Raw genomic sequence first — 11,038 nt, 5'->3', positions numbered from 1 at the left:
ACCTGATAGTGCCCTCCAACATCTGGTGTGTTTGATAATACTGGCAGTGAGTTCATGCCAAGTCCCACCATCCATATGGCTGTGGCTGCTTATTGAGGAGAGCAAGAGGGGCTGCAGTTGGGGGAGGGATCAGAGAATCCCACAGACCATTCCCTCATATACCCACCCCTTCCTGTTGCCCCTTTTCCAAGGAACCACCCCCTCTGAAACCTCTCACCCTTCAAACACTTGTGTCTCTTCCTATCCAGTTCTTAAGCCTTCAAGCCTTGTGCCCCCTCCTCCCGCAGCCCCTGACATCTGACTTGGCTTTGGATACAGAATCTGTCTTTAAGGCCTAGCTCCAAACAGACTAAAGTGAGGTCTGTTCTCCCCCCCTCCCCCTGAAATTGACCCCCCCTCCCCGCCTTGCCTGGGTCTTATCAGAGGCTGTAGCCAATCATCCCAGGGCAGAGAGGAGCCCTCCAGGGGCCCACAGAGCCTCAGAGCCCACGAGGCGGTAGAGAGTGAGGAGGTCTGAGGCCCAGGGTGGGCATCGCCAGCCATGGCTGGAGCTGAGACCGCCCAGCCTTCTCTCAGCACAATGGCCACCCTGGGCCCCTTTCAGGACGGCCAGGAGGACATCCTTAAGGTAGGGCCAAGTGGGGGCCCAGGGGTGGGGACTGCTTCTTTTCTTGATTTCCTCTGATGTGGGCAAGGCTCTCAGCCTGATCTATGGGTGAGGGGCTTCTAAGGGTTTGAGGCTCTAGGTGGGGCCCATTTTTGTAATAGAAAACTTGAGTTGTGGAGCTGGGCATAGTGGTACAGGCTGGAATCCCAGAATGTGAGATGCGGAGGTGGGAAGAAGAGGAGGAGGATCAGGAATTGAGGCTAGGCTGGACATTGGTGGCTCACGCCTGTCACCCTAGCTACTAAGGAGGCAGAGATCTGAGGATTGTGGTTCAAAGCCAACACTGGCAGGAAAGTCCCAGAGACTCTTATCTACAATAAACTCAAAAAAGCTGTAAGAGTGCTGCTGTGGCTCAAGTGGTAGAGCACTCGCGTTGAGCAAAAGAAGCTCAGGGACAGCGCCCAGGCCCCGAGTTCAAGTCCCAGGACCAGCAAAAAAAAAGAAAAGAAAAAAAAAAGTTCACCTGAGCTTTACAGTTAAGATCCTGTCTCAGAAAAAAAAAAATCCCCCCAAATAAAAAATCGACATAGTATTGACCCAGGCTCGGAAGGACCAAACCAAGTTATCAGGGGCGAGGTGAATGGTAAATATTTCTGTGTGTGTGGAGGGGAGGTTCCAGGGTTTGGGAATTCACCCTGTTGGGAAGGGAGATGGGGAAGGAGATGGCTTAGGGGGGAAACTGAGTCGAGGCTTGGTGTCCTTCCCTCAACAGCTTCCCCCAAACAGCCCTGCCACCCCTTCCCCCATCCCGAATGTGGCTCTAGATAATGAGAGCTTATCTCACGTCTCCAGCCAAACTTGATGGATCTGTCTGGGGCTGTCGGAGGGGTGGGGGTGGGGGGCCCTATGGGGGAGAGATAGGCAAATGGGACCCCATTTTCTGCAGCTTTGCCAGGGTGTCCAGCAGGCACTGTCCCTGGACAGGGTACTCCCGGGATCCATGGAGGCCTAACTCCGAATCCCTCCCCCTTCCCCCCCCCCGCCCGCAGTGGTGGCGCTCCGACGAGGCACAGGACATGGGCCCGGGCCCCCCGGACCCCATGGGGCTGCCCCTTCACGCAGGCCTGAAGTCGGACGACCCTCCCGGGCAGCACCAAGACGATGAGAGGGACGCGGCCTGCACCTGGGACCTAGATCTTTTCCTCACCAACTTCCCGGGGCCGGAGCTGGGCGGGGTGCCGCGCCCCGGTGCGCCCGCGCCCGGTGAGGGCCCAGGGGGGCCGTACCCGCCTCCGCCCCAGAGTCTGGGCGCCTATGCGGGCGGCCCGGGGCTGGCGGCCGGGGTTTTGGGGCCCGAGGAGCACGCGGGGTGGGGACAGCCCGCCCCGCGACCCCCCACGCCCGACCCCTTCGTGGCCCCGGCCCCCGATCTCAAGGCGCTGCCGCTGCAGCCAGGGTACCCCGAGCCGGGTGCGAGCTCCTCGGCCAGCTACTTTGCACGCACCGGGTTCTCGGTGCCCGCGGGCCCGGGCGCGCCCTACGGGCTGCTCTCGGGGTACCCGGCGCTGTACCCGGCGGCGCCTCAGTACCAAGGGCACTTCCAGCTCTTCCGGCCTTCCCCGGGCCCCGCCGCAGCCCCGTCTTTTCTGGGTTGTCTGGGACCGGGTACGATCGGCACCGGACTCGGGGGCACCGCAGCCGACCCCAGCGTGACCTCCGAAGCCGCGGTCCCCAAACGCAGCCAGCGCTCGGGGGCGCTGAAGAGGCAGGCGGCGCTCAGGGGGCAGGCGGCGCACACATGCGAGTACCCGGGCTGCGGCAAGCGCTACACCAAGAGCTCGCACCTGAAAGCGCATCTGCGCACGCACACGGGTAAGGGGCGTGGCCGGAGGCGGAGGGGCGTGGCCGGAGGCGTGGCACCGGGGCGTGAGGGGCGGAGCTAATGTCCGAATCCTACTACAAGGGGTGGAGCCAAGAGAGCCGCGGGGGCTTCTAGGATCCCAACTCCGGAGTCCGGGCCCTAGAGGATTGGAAACTTCTGGGAGCTGAAGTGTCAGACCTAAAGCCAAGGTTGGGCGGAGGGGCCGAAAGCTAGACAAACGACACGAGGAGCGGTGTTCAAGCCGGGCACAAGCTTTGGAAGGAGGGTGGCTGAGGGAGCTTGTTAGTGCAGCGGAGGCCGACGTGGGGGGGGGGGAGGCGGGGCTGGGACCCCGGGAGGACGTGTGAAATGCCTGAGCAGATCGGTTTTCAGAGTGGCTAGCTCAGGTTGGGATCCGGAAGCACTGGCAGGCCTAGGGGAAAAGAAGGATCTAGGAGACAAAAGGATATAGGGGAATCCAAGTCCCCAGGGCGCAGGGTGCTGGGGCCAGACGTAGCAAGGGGAGAGTTTAATCCCTGAAGATAGGTCTGGAAGAATCAGGTGGACTTCAGGGCCTCCTAGACCAAGGTCAATGGTAAAGTTGGCCCCATTGGTGTGAGAACACTGGAGAAAGCAGGTGGGCACCGATGTGACTCTATTGTAAGATAACTCATCCCAGAAGCCACATTTTAAAATACAGAATATTGGGGTCTTTATTATATAGTTAACAGGCCGCAAAAACACATAACAAATACACATAACACAACTAGGAAACATGCTAAAGAGGGAAGAAATAACAAAAACAATACCAACAAGGCAATTCAGCCCCAGTGGAGAGCTGAATTGGGAGTCCTTGATGACTGGGGACGATCACAGAGATACACGTGGCATGGTGTCCTGGCAGCTAGGTCCGCCCGGAGGATCCTCAGGAAATTCCCAGCCCCAGGCACTGGACTGACAGACTCAGGAACCTATCAGCCTAGTGCCTGCCCCGCCTCCCGGGGTCCGGGCACGCCCATTACCTGGGAGGCAGGTGATGGGAGGGGGGTTCCTTTTCCCAGCATGAAGACAAGATGCCAGACCCTACCATCCACCATGTGGCCAATATGGCCCCGGGCAGACCTGAGCTCCTTACTTCAGCTCAGGCCTGTAATCCCTGCTACTCAGAAAGCTGAGATCGGAGGATCACCTTTGGAAACCAACCCAGGCGAGATTATTTTCCATTAACCAGCAAAACAGCAGAAGGTGGAGGTGTGGCTCAAGTGGTAGACTGTTAGCTTGGAACAGAAAAAAGCTCCAGACAGCGACCAGGCTGAGTTTAAAACCCAGCACTGACTGACACACACACACACACACAGAGAAAGACTGGTTTGGGGGCAGTAATTGATGAAGGAAGTTAGAACACAGAACACAGGGCTTACGTACAGGCGTGGCTCAGCCCTTGGCCCTCACAGCTTCCTCGCCCCTCTCCAGGAGAGAAGCCCTATGCCTGTTCCTGGGACAACTGTGGCTGGAAGTTCGCGCGCTCGGATGAGCTGACCCGCCACTTCCGGAAGCACACAGGACAGCGCCCCTTCGGCTGCCAGTTCTGCTCCCGGGCCTTCTCGCGTTCCGATCACTTGGCCTTGCACATGAAGCGCCATTTTTGAGTCCCACCCCGGTACCCCGATACTGCCAGGGAATACCAGTGGATTCACGCCGGCTGTTTTCAAGGACTGACCGTCCCTTGCTTGGACTTGTGGACCCACCGATCTAAGGTCATAGACAAACCTGAGGGAGTTTTCGATGGATAACGCCCCTCCCTCCTAGTCCCGAGCTACAAGCGCCAGACCACCGATAATTGGACTGAGATGGACCCTCAGATCAGCTCACAGGCGGGGAGGGAGAGGGACGAGGCTTTCCCAGAGACCTTGGGCTCAGAGGGGATTTCATGCTGTGACCCACAGGAATTCCATATCAACTGTGAATGTGTATGGATTCTATAAATAAGCCCCTCATAAAAACTTCAGTGTTGGCCCGAGTCTGTGGGCTTAGGGGACTGGAAGCAGGGGAAAGAATGAACCCCCGGAGGTGATATTGGAGGACATACACCCTCACCTCCTAAGCCTCAACAGCACCCCCTGCCCCCATGTCCACCCATCTCCAATGAGCCCCGAGCACTGCAGGCTTTGCAGGGTCCCCCTTCAGAACACACCATCTTGTCTCAATAACTGGGGACCTCCCTTTCACTGACTGGAGAACCCTGACTTCAACCCCAAATCTTCCTCATAGTCTTAACTCAGGAGTAGGTAGCCTGAGACAAAATTGAGAATTGAAATGGGGGGGGGGATATCGGATCATTACCACCTCTTAAGTAAACAGAGATGACAAGAATTGGACCCAGGTGGGCCCGGTGGTCCGCGCCGGTAACCCCAGCATTTGGGAAGCAGTAAAAAATAAAAGGTTCACAATGTCCAGGTCTGCATGGACGACAAGCTAACCTCCTGGGCGGCAAAATGAGGCCAGGGAGAGGGATAGGGGAAAGGAGGGGCAGGGGAGAAAGGGAGAGGGGCAGGGACCGGAAGAGGGGGAGAAAAGAGGAGGGAGGAAGCAAGGGGGAAAAAAAGGAAGGAGGGAAGAGAGTATAGGGCGGGGCTTGGGAAAGCCCAATCAGAGACAGAATGGGCGTGTCCAGGCCGCGGCTGTCGGGGCGGGGCAGACCGTGGGGAAGCCACGCCCACCGAGGACTCCGCCTTCCGAATCCGAGGACTCGGTCTCCGGGGCGGAGTCTGCGTCCTGGCCGCGTCCGGGCCCAGGTTCCCAGGCGAGTTTGGGGAAGTACTCGCCCTACTGGGCCGCTCGTGACCCGCTCCTCGGGGGCCCCGCAGCAGACCCTTCCCTGCAGCGGCACCCACAGGATGTCGCCGAGCCCTGTGCTGCTGTGCGCCCTGCTGTGGGTCCCTGCGGGGGCCCTGCGCTGTTTTGGGGACTCGGGACAGCCTGTGGACTGGTGAGCTTGGGGAGCCCCCGGGATAGCTGAACTGCTCGCGGAACACTAGGGATTCTCTCTCTGTGTCTGTCTCTCTCTCTTATCTGCATCTGTGCCTTCTTCAACCTCCAGGTTCGTAGTGTACAAGCTGCCGGCCCATAGCGGGTCCGGGGATGCACCGGGGAGGGGGCTACGGTACAAATACCTGGACGAGAATTCGGGGGGCTGGCGCGACGGCGTGGGGTCCATCAACAGCTCCGAGGGAGCCGTGGGCCGCAGCCTGCTGCCTCTGTACCGCAATAATGCCAGCCAGGTGACCGGGTCCTGGCAGAACCTGGGGGCCGGGGACTGTTGGGTGGGACCCCAACAGAGAATGGGGGGGATCTTCAAGCTGCCCCTATGTTGCTCCCAGCTCGCCTTCCTGCTGTATAATGACCAGCCACCCAAATCCAGCTTGGCTAAGGATTCCACCAGCAGCCGTGGACATACCAAGGGTGAGGCTTAGATATGGGGGGAGGCTGGAGAGGCGCTCATTTTCCAAATTAACTTTTGACCAGTGTGTGTGTGGGGGGGATAGTAGGGAGGAGTTAAGAATTGGGATCTGGCTGGGCCTGGATGGCTCACGCCTGTCATCCTAGCTACTCAGGAGGCTGAGATCTGAGGATCACAGTTCAAAAAGCCAGCCCTGGCAGGAAAGTCCGTGAAACTCTTATCTCTAGTAAACCAATAGAAAACTGGAAGTGGTGCTGTGGCTCAAATGGTAGAGCACTAACCTTGAGCTGAACTGCTGAGGGACAGTGCCCAAGAGTTCAAGCTCCACGACCAATAACAACAAAAGAAAGGAATTGGGAACTGAAAAAGGAATTGGGAACTGAAGCTCTTCCTGGTTTTGGTTGGATTTGCTTGAGGGGGACATAATGAATAGTCCCTCTGATCTTCCATCTTTTGGCTCAGGGGTCCTTCTCATGGACCAGGAAGGGGGCTTCTGGCTGGTCCACAGTGTGCCACGCTTCCCTCCACCGGCGTCATCTGGTGCCTTCAGCTGGCCTCATAATGCCCAAAGCTTTGGGCAAACTCTGATCTGTGTGTCCTTTCCCTTGGAAGAGTTCCTAAGGATTGGTGAGTAGAATCAGCAAAGCAGGGTAAGTCCCAGATTCCCAGATCAGACCTTGATTATGCCCAGATTAGGCCACACTTTATGGTGCGTGTCTGGAATCCCAGTACTCAGGAGGCTGAGGCAAGAGGATTGCATGTTTGAGGCCAGTCTGGGCTATGTAGGGAGACCCTATCTCAAAAAATCCAAAGGCAGAACCAAGTGGCTTGAGCATGTTAAGAATCGTAGTTTAAGGTCAATTTAGGCAAAAAGCTAAGTGAGACCTCCCCTCTCATCTCAGTCAAAAAACCAGGCTTGATGGGGACACTTGTGATGTACTCAGAGGCTGTAGGTGGGAGGATCAAGAACTGGAGACTTTACCTGAAAAGTAGCGAAAGCACAAAAGGGCTAAAGACAGAGCTCAAGAAGTAGAGCACTTGACTAACAAACACTAGGTCCTGAGTTCAAGCCTCAAGCTGAGTGCTGGGATCTCCGGTCTGTAATCCTAGCTCAGGAGGTTGAGATCTAAGGATCTTGATTTGAAGGTAGTCCAGGGCAGGGAAGTCAGTGAGACAGTTTGAGTCACCAGCAAAATACCAGAAGCAGAGGACCCAAGCCCTAAGTTCAAGTCTCAGGACTGGTGCACAAAAAAAGGAGGGCGTGCTTGGGTAGAGCTAGTGACAGAGCAGTTAGCCCAGCATTCATGTGTGAGTCTCTGGCTTCGATCCCTGGTACGCCAAAACACACAAACAACTATAAAAACCTTGGACTGGCTGCTCTCCCCTCCCCCCTCCCCGCTCCCCTTACCTTCCAGGCAGGCAGCTGATGTACACCTATCCCCTGGTCTTCGACCACAAGCTGGAAGACACATTTGCCCAGAAATTCCCTGACCTGGAGGCAGTCATCAAGGGCCACCAAGTTGTCCACGAACCTTGGAACAGCAGTGTGACCCTTACATCGCTGGCAGGGTCTACCTTCCAGAGCTTTGCCAAGTCTGGCAAGTTTGGAGATGGTGAGCCTAAGGTTGGGAGATGGAGAAGAGAGTTCTTTCTTTGAAGGAGGGAAGTGTCTGGCATATAGATTGGGTTCAAATATTGGTTTCTGGACTGGTCATAGTGACTCATACCTGTAATTCCAGCTACTCAGGAGGTAGAGGTAGGAAAAACTCTGTCAGAAGATAGTAAAAGGAAAAAGAAAAGGAAAAAAAACCCACAAAAAACCATGAGGCCGGGCACTGGTGTCATCCTAGTTACTCAGGAGGCTAAGATCTGAGGATCGTGGCTTGAAGTCAGCCCAGGCAGAAAAGTCTGTGACACTCTGATCTCAAATAAATTACCAAAAAAAAAAAAAAAGCCGAAGTGGCTCTGTGGCTCAAGTGATAGAGTGTTAGCCTTAAGCAAAAGATGCTCAGGGACAGCGCCCAGGCCCAGAGTGCAAGCCCCAGGACCCCACCTCCCCCCCACAAGAAAAAAATAACTAAAGCAAAAAAAAGACCTGTGTGTGGCTCTAGTGATAAGCCTGCCTGCCTAGCAAGCCTGAGGCTGAGTTCAAACCCCAATACCATCAAAAAATATATGTTGGTTTCTGATATGTAACTTGACTAAGTCTTAGTGTACTGGCTTGAAAAGTGCGATACTGATGTTTACCTCAACACTGATGAAGTGATAAATATCGAGTATTCAGTAATGGGTGTTAATGTCATCCCAAGAATTATTGAGCATCAGGTGGCTCACATCTGTAATTCTAACCACTTGGGAGGGTGAGATCTGAGGATCAGGGTTCAAAGCCAGCCTGGGAAGGAAAGGCCAAGTGACTTACTTTCAATTAACCAGCAAAAAGCCAGAAGTAGAAGTGTGATTTAATTGATAGAGTGCCAGCCTTGAGCTAAAAGGCTAAGGGACAGTGCCTAGGTAGGCCCTGAGCTTAAGCCACAGTATTGGCACACATGAAATGAAAACAGAAAAATTGCTTAGAATTGAGCTCAGAAGGCGACAGTGGCCTGGGGAATGTCTCCGTCCCAGCCCGTGTCCTCTTTCCATCCTCTGCAGATTTGTACTCTGGTTGGTTGGCAGCGGCCCTTGGCAGTGACCTGCACGTCCAGTTCTGGCAGAACTCTCCAGGCATTTTGCCCTCCAACTGCTCTGGGACGCAGCAAATTCTGGATGTGACACAGACGGGTTTCCCAGGACCAAGTGGGCCAACCTTCAGGGCTACAGAGGACCATTCCAAATGGTGCGTGGCCCCGGAAGGGCCCTGGACCTGCATTGGTGACATGAATCGTAATCTAGGAGAGGAACATCGAGGTGGGGGCACACTGTGTGCCCAGCTACCAACCCTCTGGAAGGCCTTCCAGCCGCTGGTCAAGGCCTGGAAACCCTGTGGAGAGGAGAACAGGCCCTGGAAACTCAGCAGCGCCAGGAACTAAGACTCAGAACTGGTTTAGACTTGATTGTATGTGCATGTGCACTAGTACTGGGGGGGCTCTAACTCTAGGACTTGCTCTTCCCTCCTCCCTTTTTTTCGGTTGGTTGTGGGGCTTGAACTCAAGGCCTGGGCATTATATCAGTCTACCATTCTGGCCTAGCACTCTACCACTTGAGCCACAGTGCCACTTCTGGATTTCTGGCAATAAGAGTCTTATACTTTCCTGCCCAGGCTGACTTTGAACTGTGATCCTCAGATCTCAGCCTCTTGGGTACGCTCAGCTGGGTGTTGTGTTTTTTTTTTTAATCAAGGCTGACACTCAACCAGTTGAACCACATCTCCACTACCAGTTTGTTTTTTTCGTGGTTAACTGGAGATGAGTCTCACAAACTTTGTTGCCTGAGCTGGCTTCAAACCTGCATTCTCAGCCTCTGGGGGAGCTAGCATTAAAGACTGGGCCACTAGTACCCAGCTTGACTTTTGTGTGTGTGTGTAGATTCAACTTAATCCAGGGCCTTAGGCATGCTAAGCATGCACGGTACCACCATACGTCCAGCCAGGACTTGACTTTGACTTCTAGTTCAGCATGATCTTAATTATGTGCATTAACTTCTCTGTGCCTCAGTCTACTTGTGTGCAAAATGAGAATAACGTGCTACTCAGGATGGTTGAGGAGTAAAAGGAAATCGCTGAAGCACGCTATTAACTCTTCAGAGGGGAATGCTGGGACACAGACCATCTGTGCACCAATCTTCCTGGAGAAGGTGAGAAACAGGAAGTGAGTGGACCATAGCAAGGTCCCACCCCTAACTCAGCTCCCCTCCTCCGTGGTACCTAGCACTTGAGTTCCACTTCCCATCCATCAAGGGAGCCTAGGGGAAGGCAGGTCGGGTGTTGCTCTTGGCCTGGGGAACACAGGTGAGTCCTCCAAAGCTCCCACAGCACAGACGCACTTTATTTATATGTGTACATATGTATACAGGCGGCTGTACAGCACAGGACCAACGGCCTGGGCCTGCTTCTGCTATGGGCCTGGGGGTGCGGGGCTTGACGCCCCTTTTTTGGTCAGGGCTGTCGGCGTCAAAGCTTCCGCAGGGCTCCTGGAGGAGGTGAGCCCTACTTCCGGCTTAGTGCCTGGGACCAGGAGAGAAGCGGCGGGGGCTCCGGGGCCTGTGCTACCAGGTGCATTCTTGGTCGGGGCTGGGGTCGGGGTCTGGGGGTCTGGGGAGAGCTTGGGGGAAGCGGGCTTGGAGCGGGGCCCGCTCAGAGTGGTCCGCTCCTCCACCACCTCCAGCACCCAGCGCTCCCGGCCCCTCGGGGCCTCGGGTGCCAGAGGCCCCTGGGGTGCAGGTTCCTGTAATCCCTTGGAGTTCGTGCCCAGAGGCTGGGGCGCCTCGGCCTTGACTCCTGGTCGCGCGGGCTCTACGACGATGGGCACTGGGGGGGTGCCGGCCTCGCCCGAGCTGCTGCGCCGGCCCGTCTCGTGCTCCTGCACGGGGCTCAGCGCGGCCTTGGCCACGGCCCTGGCCACGCCGCCGGCGCCCTCCTCCGTCTGCACGCTCTGGTGTCGCGTGCAGCTGGGGTCCCGCTCCAGGGTCCGGCCCCCAGGAGTTGTCACCCGGGGTGGGGTGCAGGCGTCGGTGCCGCCCGGCGATTCCTTTTCCTTGCTGGACACTGGCGGCCTGGGAGCGCTGTCGGGCAGCAGCGGGTCCGTGCCCAGGCTCAGGGGCGACTCCTGGCGACCCAGGCGGCGGACGGCGACCTGTCGAGCGGCCCCTGGCCCTTCGATGGGCGGCGTCTCGCCGTCGGACTCGGCGAGGCTGTGCAGCGCCAGCTCGCCGTGGAAGTCCTTGCGGAAATCCGGGTGGCCCACCTCCAGGCTGTGTTTGCGCAGCGCGCCCTTCTTGTCGGCGCCCAGAGAGGCGCCCAGCTTCTCCGCCGACTGCACGCGCTTGAGGAGCGGCGATCGCGGGGGTTCGGCGCTCTTGGGGCGCGGGCGCACGACGGGGGGCGACGAGTGGAGCTTGGCCGGGAAGCTCTGCGTGGTGTGCGAGCTGCCCACCGTGTGGCCGGGCAGCGGCGGCG

The 11,038-nt window shown here is 56.8% G+C and overlaps 3 protein-coding genes across 3 annotated transcripts in view; 2 read left to right on the top strand and 1 right to left on the bottom strand.

Moving 5' to 3' along the window:
* Positions 1-498: 498 nt before the first annotated feature.
* Klf1 (Kruppel-like factor 1 (erythroid)) lies at positions 499-4,452 on the top strand. Its single transcript, XM_013034223.1, has 3 exons — positions 499-628; positions 1,657-2,479; positions 3,942-4,452. Exons 1-3 carry the CDS (start codon positions 542-544, stop codon positions 4,115-4,117), a joined length of 1,086 nt encoding a protein of 361 aa, XP_012889677.1. The 5' UTR covers positions 499-541; the 3' UTR covers positions 4,118-4,452.
* An 810-nt stretch (positions 4,453-5,262) lies between these two features.
* On the top strand, positions 5,263-9,052 carry Dnase2 (deoxyribonuclease II, lysosomal). The gene is made up of 6 exons (XM_013034208.1): positions 5,263-5,457; positions 5,569-5,749; positions 5,849-5,930; positions 6,391-6,555; positions 7,344-7,541; positions 8,578-9,052. The coding sequence occupies exons 1-6, from the start codon at positions 5,366-5,368 to the stop codon at positions 8,952-8,954; spliced, it is 1,095 nt and encodes a 364-aa protein (XP_012889662.1). The 5' UTR covers positions 5,263-5,365; the 3' UTR covers positions 8,955-9,052.
* A 925-nt stretch (positions 9,053-9,977) lies between these two features.
* The window catches only part of Mast1 (microtubule associated serine/threonine kinase 1), a 25,403-nt gene continuing 24,342 nt past the window's right edge, over positions 9,978-11,038 (bottom strand). Inside the window, exon 26 of the mRNA XM_013034181.1 lies at positions 9,978-11,038. Within this exon, the coding sequence (XP_012889635.1) occupies positions 9,978-11,038 (1,061 nt within the window).

The sequence above is a fragment of the Dipodomys ordii genome, unplaced genomic scaffold, assembly GCF_000151885.1.
Source record: "Dipodomys ordii isolate 6190 unplaced genomic scaffold, Dord_2.0 Scaffold184, whole genome shotgun sequence".
Taxonomy (NCBI): Eukaryota; Metazoa; Chordata; class Mammalia; order Rodentia; family Heteromyidae; genus Dipodomys; species Dipodomys ordii.
The sequence above is the reverse complement of the archived record's forward strand: the minus strand, read 5'-3'. Positions and strand labels throughout refer to the sequence as shown.